The sequence below is a fragment of the Symphodus melops genome (genome assembly GCF_947650265.1).
Source record: "Symphodus melops genome assembly, chromosome: 15".
Classification (NCBI taxonomy): Eukaryota; Metazoa; Chordata; class Actinopteri; order Labriformes; family Labridae; genus Symphodus; species Symphodus melops.
The window spans coordinates 22063161-22080529 of record NC_136705.1 but is presented as its reverse complement, the minus strand read 5'-3'; the positions used below and the strand labels follow the sequence as shown (position 1 = coordinate 22080529).

Here is a 17369-nt window from a genome sequence, read left to right as displayed (position 1 = left end):
TTCTTGCCTGCTCGTCTCATTAAATGGGGCTGTGAACATTTGTAATCCCAGCAGACACCTTTCCTGTGGTGTGGAGAGAAGTTCAGATCAGTTCAAATTCAGGGAAAGTAAATGGATTATATTGTTTAATTATACTTTTTAAACATCAGTCAATGTGTGAAATAAAAATACATTATATACATACAGAATGCAGATGCAGGTTCTTATCAACAATTAATCTGTGTTGTACAATCCAATCTACAGGACGATGAGTCTGTTGATGAGTCGTCCCCATTTTTTGGGGGGGTTGTTTGAGTTTGTGTTGTTCTGTATTCTAATTACTAAGTAATCTAATTGATCTAGTTTGGGCTCATCCTTCTTCAATTTTTTTTTGTTATATTCATAATATATTGATTAATTTAACTAATTAAGATGTAATATCAGCTTTAAAGTTTCTGAAACCTATTCTCTGGAAGCTGATTGTACTGCAGTGTTGTGAAAAATTGGCAAATTGCTTCCATTTTTAAAGAAAATTGTCTTTTAATCACTCTAATTGTTATAATTGTCAATATATCAGAAGTCAAAACTAAAAGCTGTAACTCTTTTAGTTGGAGATGGCAGACAACATGCACCTATATTAATTTATTTCTTTGCTTCAAAGCAAGTTTATTTCACATGTTTTTTTAAAATTCACCACTGTGGGGCTGGATGACAACAACCACTTATGTTTCCATAAAACCTCGACAATAATGGAATACATACCTGAGTCCTCCACAAGGAAACATTTAACAGTTATTTTATTTTTCATTATTCTCATCATGTCCATTGAATTTGACCTGAAGGAACTCAAACAATGAAAAGGTTCACAAGGAAAATTCAAAAATATATTTTTCTTCATGCAATCACACAGTTAAGAAAATATTTAATAAAGGTGACCTTAGTTTCTTTAATAAAAAAAAGTTCCATTTTAAAATCGTAAACATTTTATTTTGGACATACAAAATGTATTTTACAATATTATTGCAACCCCCATAGCACTGACAAAACCTCTGAATGAAACATGGACAAAACAAATATGGTGGTGTGTTGGTTGGTTGTCATGGATCAGTGGTGAGCTTGCAGCACCTTCACCTTGACTTGCAAACAACATTGCAAAGTGAACCATTTATATGGTAACAACACTTTGGAATTCAGATTCCTTAAAGAAATATATTATTCATCTTTGACATGTTAACACTTTCACTGCAAGGTTTGTTGGAAGCCTTTGATTTTGTTGCTTCAGTTTAACGCCGGCGGAGGACCAGACAAAGACAGTTTTACAGTTGTATAAGACTCTATTATTTAAAGCCCTGCTGCATATTTTCACATACAATTCTTTGTGCAATCTTGTTCAATAGTGCATCTGTACAAAAGGAAGAGCAAAGGTCGAAATGTAAACAGCTCCATGTTCAACACAGAATAAAAACCACCTATACAAAAAGTATTATCCTGTCTATATGCAGACTTGATAATCAAATAAGCATAAGTCAAAAGGATAGCAACCAGGATCCTGAGTATCCAATCAAGTAACCTCTGTGGAGTAAGACTTGTGCAAGAGCTGCTGTCACTACTTGTTCTTGTGTATGAGGTTTCCCACTCGATGAATGAATTTCTCCAGCTTATTTTCATGGTGTCCTCGTGAAGCCCGGCCGAGACTGCTATCAGTAGCAAACTCTACCTTTGGAAGGCCTTTAGTTTTCTCCGGAGGATGTGTGCTTCCAAAGCTGTGTGCAGAGCGCAGAGGGTGTTTCTTTTCCATCGAGCAGAAGGGTTCAAATCTGCTGTACAAGCGAGTCCCAGCATTACGATCCTTGCTCGAGCTTTCTGTGTCAGAGTCTCCTCTTGTGCTTTTTTCAACAGTGGCAGTAGTAACTGTTTTGGGGACAGGGTTCTGTGGTGGATTTCGTTGCTCCTCAGTTCCGAATCGAGGCTTTGAAGGTTTCAGATGGCCATCCTCCAGCGAGTTTCTCCATTCGCCTGAAGAGGACCTGACAGAGTTGCTTGTGCTTTGGTTAAGTTTTCTTTCTCCAACTGACATCGTCTCCTCATCCTCAGCTGTTATGGTGTTTGTACTTGTACTTGACTTCCAGCTCTGTGTATCCAAGTTACTCATTGAATAATCTTTTTTATGTGGTATGTGTAATAATGATTTAATTGTCTTGGAGCTCTTCTTCAGAAAAAGATGAGAGCCAGTGCTTTCAGATTTGTCCTTTAAATCTGTTCTATTCTGTTCCAGAGCCGCTGCAGATACAGTCCTTGATGGAGGCTCCCATTTGGTATTACTGGGGCTCTTCGCACTTGTGATACTCTTGACATCATAATGAGACACAGATCTTTGATCTTCTTTAAAATTGGACACGTATCCACCATTCTGTGCATTGATCCCAGTTGTGCTTCTGTTTGCTTGCATCCTTGTATAAGCACCATACATGTTAGCTGAAGTGTCATGTTCGTGGTCAATGTTTGATCTTGGATCTGCCACGCTGTGCCTCTTGTTCCAGCTGTCTGTCATAATGTCAGGGTTTGTGATCATGTGTCCACTTTTAGCTCTACTGAGACTAGAGTATACAGACTGGTATGCATTGTTTCTACCTTGACCATAGGCTGGGTTATTCCGATGGTCTTCCAAACCCTGTGAACTTTGCCTCTTAAACATAAACTGACCATGATTCATTCTGTTTTCAGTGGCTGATGTTGAATTCCACTGCATTGATGAGTAGTGCAAAGGAGTATTTTGTGCTGTTGAGGGGTTGACATGAGTGGAGGAATTGTTAATATGTTGGTTTGGATCCATTTGCTCAGGTTTAGTGGACTTGAAAGCAAGGGAGGTCCTCATTCTTCCCTGCATGTAGGAGTTAGCTTTGTCCGTTTGTTCAAACTGGTCCAAATGGTCACAAGAGTCTCCATATGGGACGTCTGGGTTTTTGAGGTAGGATTCAATCCTCATCGTGCGCATGAATGATTTTGATGTATTCTCCAGTGATGGCATGTTCTGCTGAATGGAAGCAACTTGTTTGTCGTTGCCATTGTAGGACTGACGCAAGTTATGGCCTCTGTACATAGGTGGCCCTTGCAAATAGTTGTCCATGTGGTAGTTGTTGATTCCATTTCCTACTTCTCTGGAGACATTCCAGTTGCTCGCTCTGGGTCTGATGTTCTGTGGAACATAACCATCTTGTCTCTCACCAGCATAGCTGTGCCTTTTATAGAAGTCCATGGCCTCTGTTGACTGGTATGTGGGCATATGGATCTTGCCCAAAGGCTCAAGCTTGTTGGTGTCCTCTTCATAAAGCCTGTCTTCAAAGTCTCTCGTGCCCAGATTCCTCTCACAGGTCTTTCTATACACTGTGTCTAATGTATGTCTCAACTGGTCTCTGCGATCTATTGATCCATGATTTTGGGCAGAATGAGAAGTCGGCAAATTCTGCCGTCCAAATGAACCATTGCGTTGGAACAATCCCTCAGGGGGGCAAAGTTCAGCCGGAACCTTAGAGCGGGCGTAGAGAGTTCGAAACTCCTCGTCGTAGGACTTTACCAGGTGTCCTGTGATGACCTGCACCATGCTCAGATTGATCTTCTCAAACGACCAGGAGAAGCTGCAAATAAAAACAAACAAATACAAATTCACCACATAGAAATCATGTAGCAGAACACTTAAAGATGCTGCTTGCATGAGCCTGTGTCCACTCAATACTGTTGTACTGTTTGCTCTATCGTTTTGATTTTTTTATTTCTTAAAAACAATGGAGTCAATTGTTTAAGCACAACAAGACCCTCAAAGCTAGCTGGTTCTTGTCACTGGGATCACAATGCTCTTAGTTTGAAACTTTTCAACTTTTCATCACTGACCAATCAAAATCAAGAAAGTCAGGACTGTTTATATCAACTTTGTAAAACAATCTATGCCAGAGGAGAAAAATGATCTGACAAGGCTTTTTTTTTCATTTTTCAAGAGTTCAAGTTCCAGGTCTGAAGCTGCAGCTTCGGACAGGCTCCCTCTATTTTGTTTTTATGTATTCTAGGTAAATTACTTTGAATATATGCAAATATTAAGCATACAGAGCAAAAAGCAATTTAAAACAGAAGTTATGGTCACTATCCAGGAAAGCTGAAGTGCCATGAGTAATTTTTGTGACCGAGCAAAAGATTACCTCTGTAATTGAGGTTATGGGCAGTGCCAGCTGCTTACTAGGTAGCAAATTATTTTCACCGCTGTGGATAAATAAGGTCTGCTAATCTTATTCAATGTAATTTACCTAGAAACTAGGGCTGGGAATGTTTTGATGTCTCATGACTCGATTCAATTTCAACTCTTGGGGTAACGATTCGATTTATAAGTTGATTCTGGATTTATGATTTAAAGTCTATCTTTGAATTAGTACATATACTGGATCTACTCCAGTCCTCTGTGAGACCGGCTGCTCAATTTGTAATTATACAGAATTAAAGAGCTTGCATTAGCACTTAGCAGAGAGTGACTGATTAGCCAAAAAAAAGTTATGAATCTAATTAAAATATTGATTTTTTTCCTCCACCTCTACCAGCATCGATAACAGGCATTACAAATATCTAAAATAGTCACTCTCATTGCTGATTTTCTTGTGTGCTTCTGTAGCTCATGCAATGGGATAGCAGTAATAATTCCTCTGTTTAATAAGCAGCTAAAACCAATGAAAGGTTAAATAAAGACGTATTCTAAAGTGTAAAAATAAAAGTAGAGCTTTGCAATATAAATGCATTCAGTTTACACCTCAGTGGTCTTAAGCATGGCTCTTGTTGCACTGCAGTTTTATTTACCTGTATGAGCCATAAATGGCTGTTTGGCAGTCGACTAAAAGAAACCTCTGCTCCAGCGCCCCATGAAATTTAGCCCCTGATTGACAGAGGTAATCCAGACCCTTGACGGTACGCACCCTCATGTTCTGTGGAAGGAGCAGTGACAGGAACATTTCAGAGAAGATATCACAGCAGGAGGTAATAAGTATGTCAATCTTCACATAAGCAGCTGAGAAGATGTTATGTGAAGATTACATCATTCCAAGGATTTGAAATGTTTAGTACTTGTTGAAGCACTGAGCTGCTGCAGTTGTTTGTGCTGGCATGAGATGTGTACTTACTGGATAGGGTGTGTTTGAACCTGCTACATCTCTTGCCCAGATAATTACAACCCACCCAAAACAGGAAGAACCAGGTTTGGATTTTGCAAAAGACTTTTGTCAGCAGTATTAAAAGGACTTACTGTATATACACCAGGCTCTTTTCAATAAAATTGTGCCAATCATCTAATTACGCATCATATCATGTCCCTGTCAGTTAAATCTGTACAAAACCAAGTGTAATAATGAGTCATCGGGGGTTTAAGAAATGTTCTGGGGATTGGGGCTGGCTGTATGTTCCCGTTTCCATGACACCAGAACAACACCCCATGACTGTGGTGTCATATTTACCAAACAGACATGACAGTTGTCAATCTTATTCTCTTTAAAGGAAATGTTTCATTCTCTCTTATTCTCTTTAAATGAAATGCATTTGTTTCATGTGTGTAGTTTAAGATTAAATGCTTGAAAAAATAAAGGAGTCTGCTTTCACACCTGGATCATTTGGAGAAATTGTTCCAGATTTGTTTGGATATACATGAACACAGCGATCGCACTGAAACAAGCGAGTCGACGTCACTGAGAAGAGGAAGTCTCCTCTTGCTTTCACTCGAACCCTGTAGCCATCAATTTGCAGAGAATCCACTCAAGTCAACAACGGGTGGTAGTGACTAGTTGACTTGTCACACTCAATTACAACTATAGCTTTCAGCGTAAACACATTACTCTCCATGGTCCAAATCACTTGCTATTTTCTACCTTTATTTATTTGTTTTCATAAAGTTGGAAAAGAATGATACCGTTGTGCCTTGTAATTTCTCATTTTACTTTGACTTACTAGACCGCTCAGTTTGGGCGTCAAAAGCAACATCCTCCATGTAACAGCAAACATTTAAATTTGCTTAAATCCTTATTACAATTAATAACCTGCATATCCTACAATATATATATAATATAAGATAATGCATCTAGTGGCATTTGCTTTACCTATGCGGTGGGACAAGGAGGCTGTGAAGTAATGGCGCGAGAACAGTTGTGCGATGGTGCATGCTTTGACCCGCTTTACAACACTGCAATGTGTACACAAAACCACTCTAGGAAAAATGTAATACTGTATTATTTTATCATTGTTGTCTGGAAATGATTGTTTTAAATCCATACTCACCCTGAGCTGTTGAATCTTTACGTCTTGATTTTCAGCCATGGTGAGGAAACTCTTCAGATGGAGCTCATCCAAAAGGATGTAGACCGGGATTCCTCGTAAAGATGCATCCACAGCTTCTTTGAATATATCTACATCAGTAAACATGTCCATCACAATGGCAATGACCTGTGGAGATGAATAAATCATGATCAGTCCAGTAGAGGGTTGTCAAAATATTACAATTAAAAAGTTGTCCAAATGAAAAGATACCTATTTCATTACCAAGCTAACAAAAAGTCACAGGCACCCTAGGCTTATTTATTTTTCAGACCAAATATTGCAGAAAAACTCTTGAACACAGTTTCACTTGCACAAATATATTAGCAACGTTTCAGTGTAAAGGTTGTTGCTTTGAATTTTTGATGGATTGAGTCTTCTTTAGCACACCTGTCTTATGAAAAAGTTGTAGTTTGCTACGTCTTAAGTACTGAAAATAATTAAAATCAGGGAGATTATATCATTTTAAAACAGACAGTATTGAAAAGTGTGACAGCATTTTTTTCTGCTGAACACATAAGTGATTTGATGCTTATAACCTGCTGTGTTATCGTTTGTGATATTTGGCGCCAGTGGACTGGTGGTGGGTGCACGCGACCGATCGACAGAGGCTTAAGTCCTCCAAGTGTGCAGGTTTTGAATCCAACCTGTGGCTCCTTTCCTTCAGGTCGTTCCACACTCTGTCTCTCTCCTTATTTCTGACTCTACCCACTGTCCTGTCTCTCTAGTAAAGACATAAAAAGCCACAAAATAAAGCTTTTGAAAAAAAGAAACCCATTTGTGATTTCTGTAAATTACCTCTGCAAGAACACACTCAGTAATGTCATCGAACATGAAATCAAGTTGAACTGGTTATTATTGTTGACAGGAGACAGACTGTCCAGTGAGATCAGCCAATATGAGTTTTACACAGATCAATATAAGGTGAGAAGGGTTTACTCTCTGATTTATAGGAGATAATTTTGATGCCTGCAAGTTGTATAACATATTGATTCCAAATCCTTGTGACAGTCACTCATATAAGCAGCACCATATCACAGAGTTACAGATTCCTCCAGACATCATGGTGCATTCTGAAAAGACTGGATGTTATAAATAAGCAATAAGCATTCAGCACTCACACTGTGAGCTGTTATGAACTCACGTCCTGTTGCATTTCATTTTGTTGATGGAAATATCTTTCCGTCTTAATGTGAGCTTTCTGTTCAGAGATGTCTGTTCCTCAGATCAAACATGAGAAATGTAAAGTCTGCCGGTGTCTTTTACTCGATGTATGGAGGCATATTGTCGGCATCAAAATATCTCTTCTGACAGACATGAGCCACTGCGGCCCTGACAAATGTTCCTACTTTCGGTTTGAGCTACTTCACACCGCAGTGGTTGTAATTATAGAGACGGTAGGAAAACATTTAATTAGCTCTTTGTCAGCTCTTAAAAGAGACAGAGCCCTGTATTTTTGTTTTCTGCAGACCTCTCCCACCAGTCCTTGCTGTGTAATTGCACTTAATTAAGAGTCGTTGCAGCAGTTGAAAGGTTGTGAAAAATGCGACAGACTGCTAATTGAATACAACTCACAACAAGTTTGAGCTTTAACTCTTCAGTATGATTCACACTGGCACAGATTGAGAATTAACTGAGTCATTGTGGGAAAGATACGACTCCCTAATGTAGTGCCAAAGCTGCGTACGGTTCTCACACCTTTTCTGCAAATGTTGCTGAGTTGCAAAACCAGATTTGACACTCCTTATGTTTAAAAGGAAGAAGACAGAAGTCTGTGCAGCTGACTTGATGGGGGAATATGATTGGATTGTGACATCTGTCTTAAATGTTTATTATGAGCCAGAAAACAGCCAATTTGCTCGTCCAAGACCGATTTGACAGCTTGAACATCTGAGCACATGGCAGCAGCCTCACAGGTAGTTTTGTTTACCTGTCTTGCTTCCTGAATTTTCTTCCGGATCACCTCTTTGATGGTGGGGTTGTTTTGTCTCGCTGGATGAAACAGCATGTCGATATTAGTCTGTAGACGCTCATGCATGACCTCCGGCCAACCTAAATCCAAATCTGGCGTTTCCACATCCGAGTGGACAGGCCAGTAGGTCCCTGAGGATGATTGGGTGTCTGATGAGCCGTTTATTTCGTCTTCATGGTTTTGCGGGGGAAGTTTTTCTGCGTTTTCAGTAATGAAGAGAATCTCATCATCTGAGAGGAAGCCTCCAATACGTTCCCCCTTGAGGAATTCCTGGTAATTATTTCTGCCACCGGTCACCAGGCGATCAATCGCCAGCCGATAGGTCTCCTTGTAGTGGGGTTGGATGTATTCCTCCGATTTAAATTCCCCTCTCAAGGAAGATAACAGGGAAAACTCTTGGGACCCCATCTCTCCCGATCGTCTCAGTAGGACCTGTCACGAATAAAAAAAAATCAATGAAATGATGTGAGAGGATCATGGAGCAAACATTAGAGGGCGGAGAATGCTGTAAAACTGGCTCCTGTTCATCCGAATGACAGAAAGTCAAATGTCATGTCTTTTATGTAACTCAAACCACATCCCATTAACACAACCACAATGCAGTACATGGTTAGTTTAAATGTGTCAACACACATCTTACAACATGGAAACCATCCATGACAAAAAACTTAAATCTTGCAAAGTGGAGTTTAATTTCAAGTCAAAAACTTAAAATAAGCCCTCAGTTGATTGGCGAAATGTGTGGCTGCTCTATGTTTTCAGATTGTTTGTCAAATTCGACTTGTTAAAGGGGACATATTATGAAACTTAATCTTTAAACATCTGTCTGTCAATCCACACAATTTGAAATAAACCCTTTCAGTGCTTTGTTTGTGGTCTGCATAAGTCTTACAACACAGAAAAAAAAATGCTGAACTTGCGACATCACAAGAAGGACTCTAGTACAAACCCCTCCTCTCAACCCTCAACCCTCCCCTCCCCTGGTATCTCCACTCATGGACTCCACCTCCAGCCTATAGCAAAACTTGAACGCAGGTCCGTCATTTTTATTCTTGCTACAGAGCAGGGATATATGGCAAAACTCAGGGGGGTCATTACATTTAAAGAGACACACAACAAAATGGAGCATTCTGAGAGAGCTGCTTTCTGCAGGGTCACAATCGTTCATGTTATATTTTGACCAAAGCACAGCAGGGATGTTTCATTTAGAGTGTTTAAAATGGGGATGATATGTCCTCTTTCAGTTTCTTGTAATGAGATGTACAGTGATGTCTTATTTTAAGGAACTCCACAAGGAAAATTTCCAAGGAAAAGTGTTTCCTTTGGCCTGTAATCAGTAACCTGTAAGAGGCTGTTTGGATTGCTGTCTTTTCCTTAGAATCCGATCAGGAACTACGAGCCTATTAATGAATAGCTATAAGCAGTTCCTTACTAAGAGGAAAACAGGTTTTATAGTGCACATGTGAGTCTGAATCAGATGATTAATAACCAACATCTAAGAAAGGAAAAACACTTTTGTTGTTTTGAGCAGGTAGCTTGTTTCGTCATATGACTGTGTGTACTTTTCAAAAAGGTTCCATTGTTTGTTTACATTGGGATTGTGTGCACCACAGTAGGTACACACAATCACACCTATGTACACACATGTCAGCAGCACATCAAGAGGCCTAATGTGTTCGGATCAAAAACACATCTTGACTTACTTTAACATTATATATTCTGAATAGGGATAAAATGTGAATCACTTCAAACAAGCCTCATCATGTCACCTGAATCGTCATTTATTGTGAGTGAACCTGTTCACACTGAGGAGTGAAAGCATGTCAAGCAGCATATGGCCTTGGGGCTAATATCACCTGTAATGCATCTCCCAGTTAAAGTGAGGTAAAAGGAAATCAATCATGTTTGTGGAGAAGTAAACAACAATGTTGTGGCTCAGTATTCTCAGTTCAAGCATTATTCTCAGGCAGACTTAGATGATATAAAGCTAAATTACACTTAATTAATCCCTGAGGGAAATTCTGGTTTTACGCTCTCTTATTGAGAGATTTACTTCTTACACACACATAGGCCTGAAATACTTACATGCACGAACCTGTAGATGTGCTTTAGTGGAGAGATGTCAGAGTGGGGCTACACTGAGAAACCCAAAGCTGTTTGGGGTTCTGGGCCTTGCTCAAGGGCACTTGTGCAGGACTCGAGAAGAGATCTGGTACCTCTCAAGCCACCAGACCAACTTCCATATTATGGCCTGCACCGGGACTTAAACTGGCAACCCTCAGGTTCCCAAGCTTAGTCCCTTCATTTTGCAGAAATGTATTTTATACCGAGGGGAAAGAACCCTTTGAGAGATTCCTTTTAACTTCTTTTACTTCGAACACCTTTATCTAAATAAATTCACTTGTAATGTAAGGTAGATAAAACAACTGGGTCCTTTTTGACTTTCAGGTTTTGTTTTGATCTTCAATACTTTTTGATAACATTTTTTAACACAATACAGTCTCCACTACTTTAATGATCGGTAGAATCATAAAGCTTAAAAACAAACCCCATCAAGTCTTCAGTCATGTTTTACACCAAAAGCAGACGAGAGAAAGAAGTAGGTTGCCAACATTTTGATACCGAATCATTGCCAATATATTCATACAGTTTAGTGTGCAGGAGTTTGATTGCAATTTTAAGGAACTTAAAAACAAGAAACACCAAATATTAAAAGGCCTGTACATTATTTTTTTATGACATTTAAAAAAATCAGTTGTAGGTATTGTTGGATTTGTTTTAGCATAATTTCTACATTGAAATTCTGGAATCGTTGTAAGTGCAAACCTTGTTGACATTATAAATTCCCTAAACCTCCCCCCAGGATGAAAGCAAACATCGTTTACAGTCAGACAGAAACAGGTGACATTAGAAACACTCGGCTTGTCATTTTAGTCTGGAGAATGTGTTTTCTGTCATATTTGACACACCTGTAGTGTCTGCAGAGCAGAGGAACAAATTTACTTAGTGATTTTAAAAGCGCCATAAAAAGCTGCCTTATGGCAAAGTTTGTGTCAACACTTCACTTTCAAAAGAGTTTAACATCCTGTTAGTGTAATATAAACATGTGAATCACCAGGCACAGCGGTCCTTTCATTCTGCTGTTTGCAGATAATTAATATGCTGATACACGTTTTGAATGTCAAAGATTGTGGGAACTCTGCCGGTGTTTAATTTAAATAGATATGTCAAACTGTGTTATAGCAAAACATAGCTTCTGTTTTCATACATGCATTAAATTTCTAAACTGCACATCCCATTCTTACAAACAGCCCATTTATGTTTACAGATTTTGTCTCAGCTCCCTCGCTGTTTCAACTCCTCATTTCAAATTTAAGCTTGTTGACATTCCCACAGAGCTGCTTCTTGTCTTATACAATCTTACATGTTTTAAAAGCACAGTGAGCTACCTATCATACTATTTATTATCTTAAGCGCAGCAACAGTCACTTACATTTAGATTGTGAATTTAGTGAAAATCCTCTCGGGTGCTCCCAGAGTGTCTGTGTCAGATGTGTTTTTGTTCAGCTTATGGTCAATATTTAGAGGAGCTTCTGTCTCGCAGCTGGAGGAACAAAGACAGGAGGTGTCTCAACATGACAAGCAGTCTGCACATGGAGGGTGTGGATTCCAGTTTTAACATGCAAAACAGGCGGGCTCGAAACTTGTTCACAGGCAGTCATAAACCTGTTTGAGATATCCCTCCCCCCTGCCGGCTCTCTTCAGGGACAAAGTTCGGTCAGAAGAAAATCAAGATAGTGTCGGGCACAAAGAGGCTTTGACGAGCACATCAGTGTAACAGACACTGCACCTCATTAAAGAGCTCTGTGAAACTTGTATCAACAAAAGGGGTTAAAATGATCAAATCAAGCTGCACTTTTGTGTTGCATGCACATATATATATTTTAGAATCAAACGCTCTAATGTATTTGAAATAAACCAGAGATCATCATGTCATTTTTTTTTTCTTTCTTCAGAAGTGTCTGAAAGATCAGAGTGAAGCACAACAAACTGTGGTGAGAAACAAGCTGCTGCTGCTGCATCTGTAGAAAACAAATGATTCTGTTTATGAAGACGCAGGGCTGTCATCATTCACGATACGATTCCAGTAAAAAACAACACGAGTTTGATCTATGCCCATTTATTTGTTGTTTTGTGTTTTATTACCAGAAAAGTGCAAACAAACTCCTGCACACTTTCTGAAGTGCATTAAATATTGCCACAGTACTCTGCAATTTAGACACTGCTCTGTTTCTGAAACGTGCAGCTTTGGATTGAAAATGACAGAAAATGTGTTGTTAATTTAAAACGTTTTACATTTGACGACTTTTGATCATTAAAATAACAAATGGCGTTTTCTTCCTTTCTTTGTTTTTAAAACTTGCTCTCAGGACATTTTAAACGTATATAACAAAAGTGCATCTATGAATTCATGCTGTTGACATTTGGCATTTTTTTAAACCCTGTTTGGTCAGCTCTCGCTAAGCCTCTCAGGAAACTGGCTCATTATGTTTTATCTCACATCTTGACGGCAAAAGCTGCAGTCGTCTGTCTTTTCAGTTGACCTAAACTATTCCCTTGAGGGCTTAAAGCCAAAACAGAGTTGAGTTTTTCAAGTGGCTGTTACAGAAGCATGCATAATTTTTACATGTCAGCCCATTGTCTAAAATGTCTGGACACTGTGTGAAATGTAAATAAAAACAGAATGTGGTGAAACTTTCCTGAGGTCGTTGGACTTAAAGGAGAGCGACCATCAGGCCAGTTATCAGCGTTGGAGGAGCGTAAGTGCACATGGCATGGATAACCTTCACATTGAAGGCTCCATTAACGCTGAACCATGTAAACAGGTTCTGAACAACACAGGAAGCCAAACAGCAAACTTCCATTTCAGCTAGACAATACCAAACCACATTGTGGACATAGCAGCACGGCTCCGTTGTAAAAGAGTGCAGGGAGAGTCTGCTTTTCCTTCGGTCTCGGCTTGTCACTCATTGAAGATGGAGCTTATGTCATGTAAAATAAGACAAAGGACACCTTTAACTGTTGAAGAGCTGAATTAAAACAGTCTACTTTCAGAAACTGATCTCCTCATGCTTACAAAATGTTGATTGGGAAACATGACTCTCTGTTGCTGGAATCAAATTAAAAACGTGCAAATACAGTAAACTATTCGAATATAATGACATTTCTCAGTTTCAACATTGTATTTGTGCTATTTTCAATTATTTTCAGATATTTCGATATTTTGAAAATGATCACAGATTATTATTATTCATTATTCTGTTGTTTATTTACAATAAATTATTTGCGAATTTTATCATTGTTTTAACATTCCTGTCACTTTGATGCTTTGATGACACTGATGCAAAGACGTTTCCGTTCGTAAAGACTGCCACACAGTAATCCCGTTTAAGCACCATCCACATCTGATCTTTCTCTTTCAGTCCTTTTGGTGCAGGTGGGGAATTTTTAAATTGTATCCAAATGGTTTTCCATGTAAAACTGAAAGCACCACTTCTCTGTAGTGGGGTTGCCTAAGAGTGTTGATTTCTGAGCATTTGAGTGACTTGAATTCTTGGAAGACGTTGACCTTGCTACAGGCATGTTTGTATGTTCAAGCTAAAAATGTGTAGAAACAAAGCGAGGAGTGTTTGAGAAATGATTCACAGAAAATTGAAATAAGCTGCAGAGATTTAGTTTCATCCAATGAACTTCTCAAAATGCATATGCTTGTGTGTATGTGTATGTGTGTGTTTCTCAAATTGTCTCTAATATCAAATTGTTAATTAGACACCACAACTCCCTGTGACAGTGTTGAAGGAACTTGTTTAGTTTGGATCTCAGCCAGCGTCATTGTCGCTCCACTATCAGCCCTTGAGCATTTCTCAGGTCAGCCCAGGTGTCAAACCAAAGACTCTACCTAACATTTTGTTAAATGACACCGGACCTCCCACCGGCAGCAGCATACAGACACACACACACACACTGACCTCACACCCAAATACCTGGACATGTTGTAATTCATTTGCAGAGACACTTTCCCAGTCAATTCTGGCAGTCATACACAAATACCAGTACGACTTTCTTGCCTGTACGTGAGAATACTTAAGGCCTGTGTCAACTAGCAGCACCTTGTGTGCTGGCGGGGCCCACAAATTTCAGAGCTTCTTACCAGAGCTTATTGTTGCTAGGTTACAAAGAGGGACTCACAGCACTTCCACTTCCCTCAGTAGTGCCCATTAAGTCTGCTTTAAATTGCTCCATATGCCTGATATATCTTATTGGGGGAAATTCAACCAAGAATTCTCATCCAGGAATCTTTTAGCCATTGAAGTTTTCCCTTGAAAAGAAGAGTCAGATAATTCTTGTCTCCAACATCGTTGCTGACATCAGATGTGTTGCCCCTTCTTCTTTATAATTGATAAGGGAGTTACAACTGTCTCGAGCCATTTTTAGAGTGCATTTCTGCAACAGCGCTGTAACAAAGGTCCGCCGTCAATACGTCTTTGTACATTCACATATAAAGGATTATACAAAAGCTCTTCTTTCACTTATGCTGAATGGTTTGATGAAGCCATTAATTATCAAACAATTGTGTTTCCTCTTTTTAAATCATAATGACAACAGAAATGACCCTGATCAAATGTTGATCAGTGGTTTTGTACTGAACATGGGATTCAAACAACAGCACAAGTGGACACAAGTGGCCCCAGCACTTCTAACACTAGCTAAACATGAAGCTACAGCTAGCTTGTAAAATGTAGCTATCCTCAACATAAACACTTTGAAACAGGTGTCCAGAAACCAGTTATGAACATCAGTGTATCGCTTCTGTTTCATCGATGTGCATAAACATCCATTTATACATCATGAAACTCAAACTAGACACGTCATGTTGAACTTTGCTTAGCTATTCATAAATACTGTCCATTCACATGGACAGTATTTATGAATAGCTAAATTAGAATAAATTTAGCACCTTATTTCCTAAAAGATTGGTATCCTTTTTGTTTTTACAATATCACATTATCTCTTCAAGGCTTTGACAGAATAAAATGACCATAACAAGCTCCCATGTTCCCGATTAAGCCGCACATAAAACATTCATGAGATTTTGAGGTGACGAGAGATGAAACATGTTCCCTTTTATTCTGTCATCAAAAAGCTGGAAGATGATTAACAGATTAAGAATTCAATTGATCATGTTTTTTTCTTCTTTTTTTTTAATCAATAATTAAATCTGAGCAACTTCATACATTTACTCAAGTCTTTTCTTACTTTCCTGTCATATCGTACATGTATCACTGAGGCATCGTCAGGAAATTAAGTCCAATCCAGTTGCCATTTGTGATAATGATAATTAAAAACTTTAATTAGATCAAATTCATGTGCAAAACTAGATTACATCATTCTGTCTTGCCCCCTATCCTACTATTCAATGAAGATGCTTCAAAAAGCATATTAATGCAATCAAGATATTCAGCAATTTAAATGTGTAACCACTGTGTTCTTTATTAAGACAGACAGACAGAAACATGTCTGTAGCTCTGCAGAGCTCCGCCTTAAAAAAACCATAAAGAAAATAACACGATACGTCTGGCATTGTTCAGCTGCGTCTTGGATCTAGGCGTGTAAAGATAAAGTAACGTATGCTCTCAGACACGGGAGTTTCTCCTCCTGAAGTCATCTCTCTGTGAGTCACCTTTTGTGACACCCAACCTCTGCTCGGATGCAGTCGTCATGACCAGTTCCTCAGGCTGTTCTTGTCTCCTTGTGGCAAGTCTGAGCGAGTGAAGTGCTGTTTTGTCTCCATGAGGAGAATTCAAATAAGTCAGCATGATCACTCCCATCACTCATTACGCTCCACATACTCTGAGAAATAATACGTCTCTAAGGACTGTGTTTATGTCTGTGTATGAAATGTTGCAATAATGACGCATGGTTTTTCCTCACAGAGCTTTCCCAAACATCTCATGTTAAGTACATATGGAAGTGGAGGTAACCTGGAAACAATAAGCACCGCCAATAATTGCTGTAATAAAAGCTGTGAATGCTAAAAGCGCTGTCTGTGGACAAAGGCCCATTCCTTTAAATCAGCACCGCATGTTTGCATTGGAAGGTTCACGACACACTCACATAATCTGAGGTATCAAAGGTGTCAGCTGATTGTAGGTTTGAATGTAGAAGCTGGATCTCTAATGCTTTACCGAGCCACACATTTACACTCAGGAAGCAGAGTTGTTTGACCTGTTTATAACAGGTGGTTGATAATAGCTTGTTTGGTTTGTGTGATGGAAAAGATTTTCTTCTGCAGAACGAGGAAGTAAGCACAGGTGAGGTCACAACAATCGAATAACACCGGCATGTTAATTGTAGCATTTATTCAGAATAAAAGTACACTGCCAGCACAATTTGTCAGTATAAACTGAGGTCAGGTTGCCAGATTTTCTTACCGCTCAAGAAGAATATGTATTCATTAAAACACGTCTGATTCAAGAACAGACCCAGGGCCTCTATCTTGAGGGTGTTACAACTGTCTTCTTTCTACCTTGCTATTTAAACGGGCAGTATGTGATGCTAACAGCTCATGTTTGAAATAGGTACTATAGTGCAAATTCAAAACTTTGGTGAGAGTTGGCTCTCTTCTCCCCCTCCTTCCTAGGGTTGATGCGCACGAGGCTATCGCTGTGTCGCTGACACTGAAGCATTAATGTTTCACCTCTTGACTTGTTCTAACCTCTCTTTACATTTCTAAAGCATCTCCAATAATTTAGCCCAGTTTTACCACGTTTCTACTCGTGTAGTTTATGGCAGTGACATCTGTTAGTTTGCCATTTGCTTGGCTAAGTTAGGCACGTCCAAAATGGCTAGGTGGGGGTGCCAAACAGACCACTCAGGAAGGAACAGAAGGATGCATATTGTTGTCAGGATAGCCAGCACTTCAACATAGCCTGTCTTCTAAATGTCTGATCAAAGAGTAAGGTCTTTTATCGTTTAATTCAGTAGATATCGTACGTATTGATCCTTTAAGAAAATCCCCCTT

General features: G+C 39.2%; 1 protein-coding gene across 1 annotated transcript; it reads right to left on the bottom strand.

The window, feature by feature from the left end:
• Nucleotides 1-929: 929 nt before the first annotated feature.
• Nucleotides 930-11843, bottom strand: fam83b (family with sequence similarity 83 member B). Its single transcript, XM_079363222.1, has 5 exons — nt 11781-11843; nt 8246-8719; nt 6280-6444; nt 4816-4940; nt 930-3614 (listed from the first exon to the last, which is right to left on the bottom strand). Exons 2-5 carry the CDS (start codon nt 8693-8695, stop codon nt 1586-1588), a joined length of 2769 nt encoding a protein of 922 aa, XP_079219348.1. The 5' UTR covers nt 8696-8719; nt 11781-11843; the 3' UTR covers nt 930-1585.
• Between the last annotated feature and the right edge of the window lie 5526 nt (nt 11844-17369).

Coding starts and splice junctions, on each gene's coding strand:
- fam83b (XM_079363222.1), bottom strand. CDS start 8,695: ATGGGGTCCCAAGAGTTTTCCCTGTTATCTTCCTTGAGAGGGGAATTT. Junction 6,445..8,245: donor AAATTCAGGAAGCAAGACAG/GTAAACAAAACT, acceptor TCATCTCCACAG/GTCATTGCCATTGTGATGGA. Junction 4,941..6,279: donor TAAAGATTCAACAGCTCAGG/GTGAGTATGGAT, acceptor CTCCTTCCACAG/AACATGAGGGTGCGTACCGT.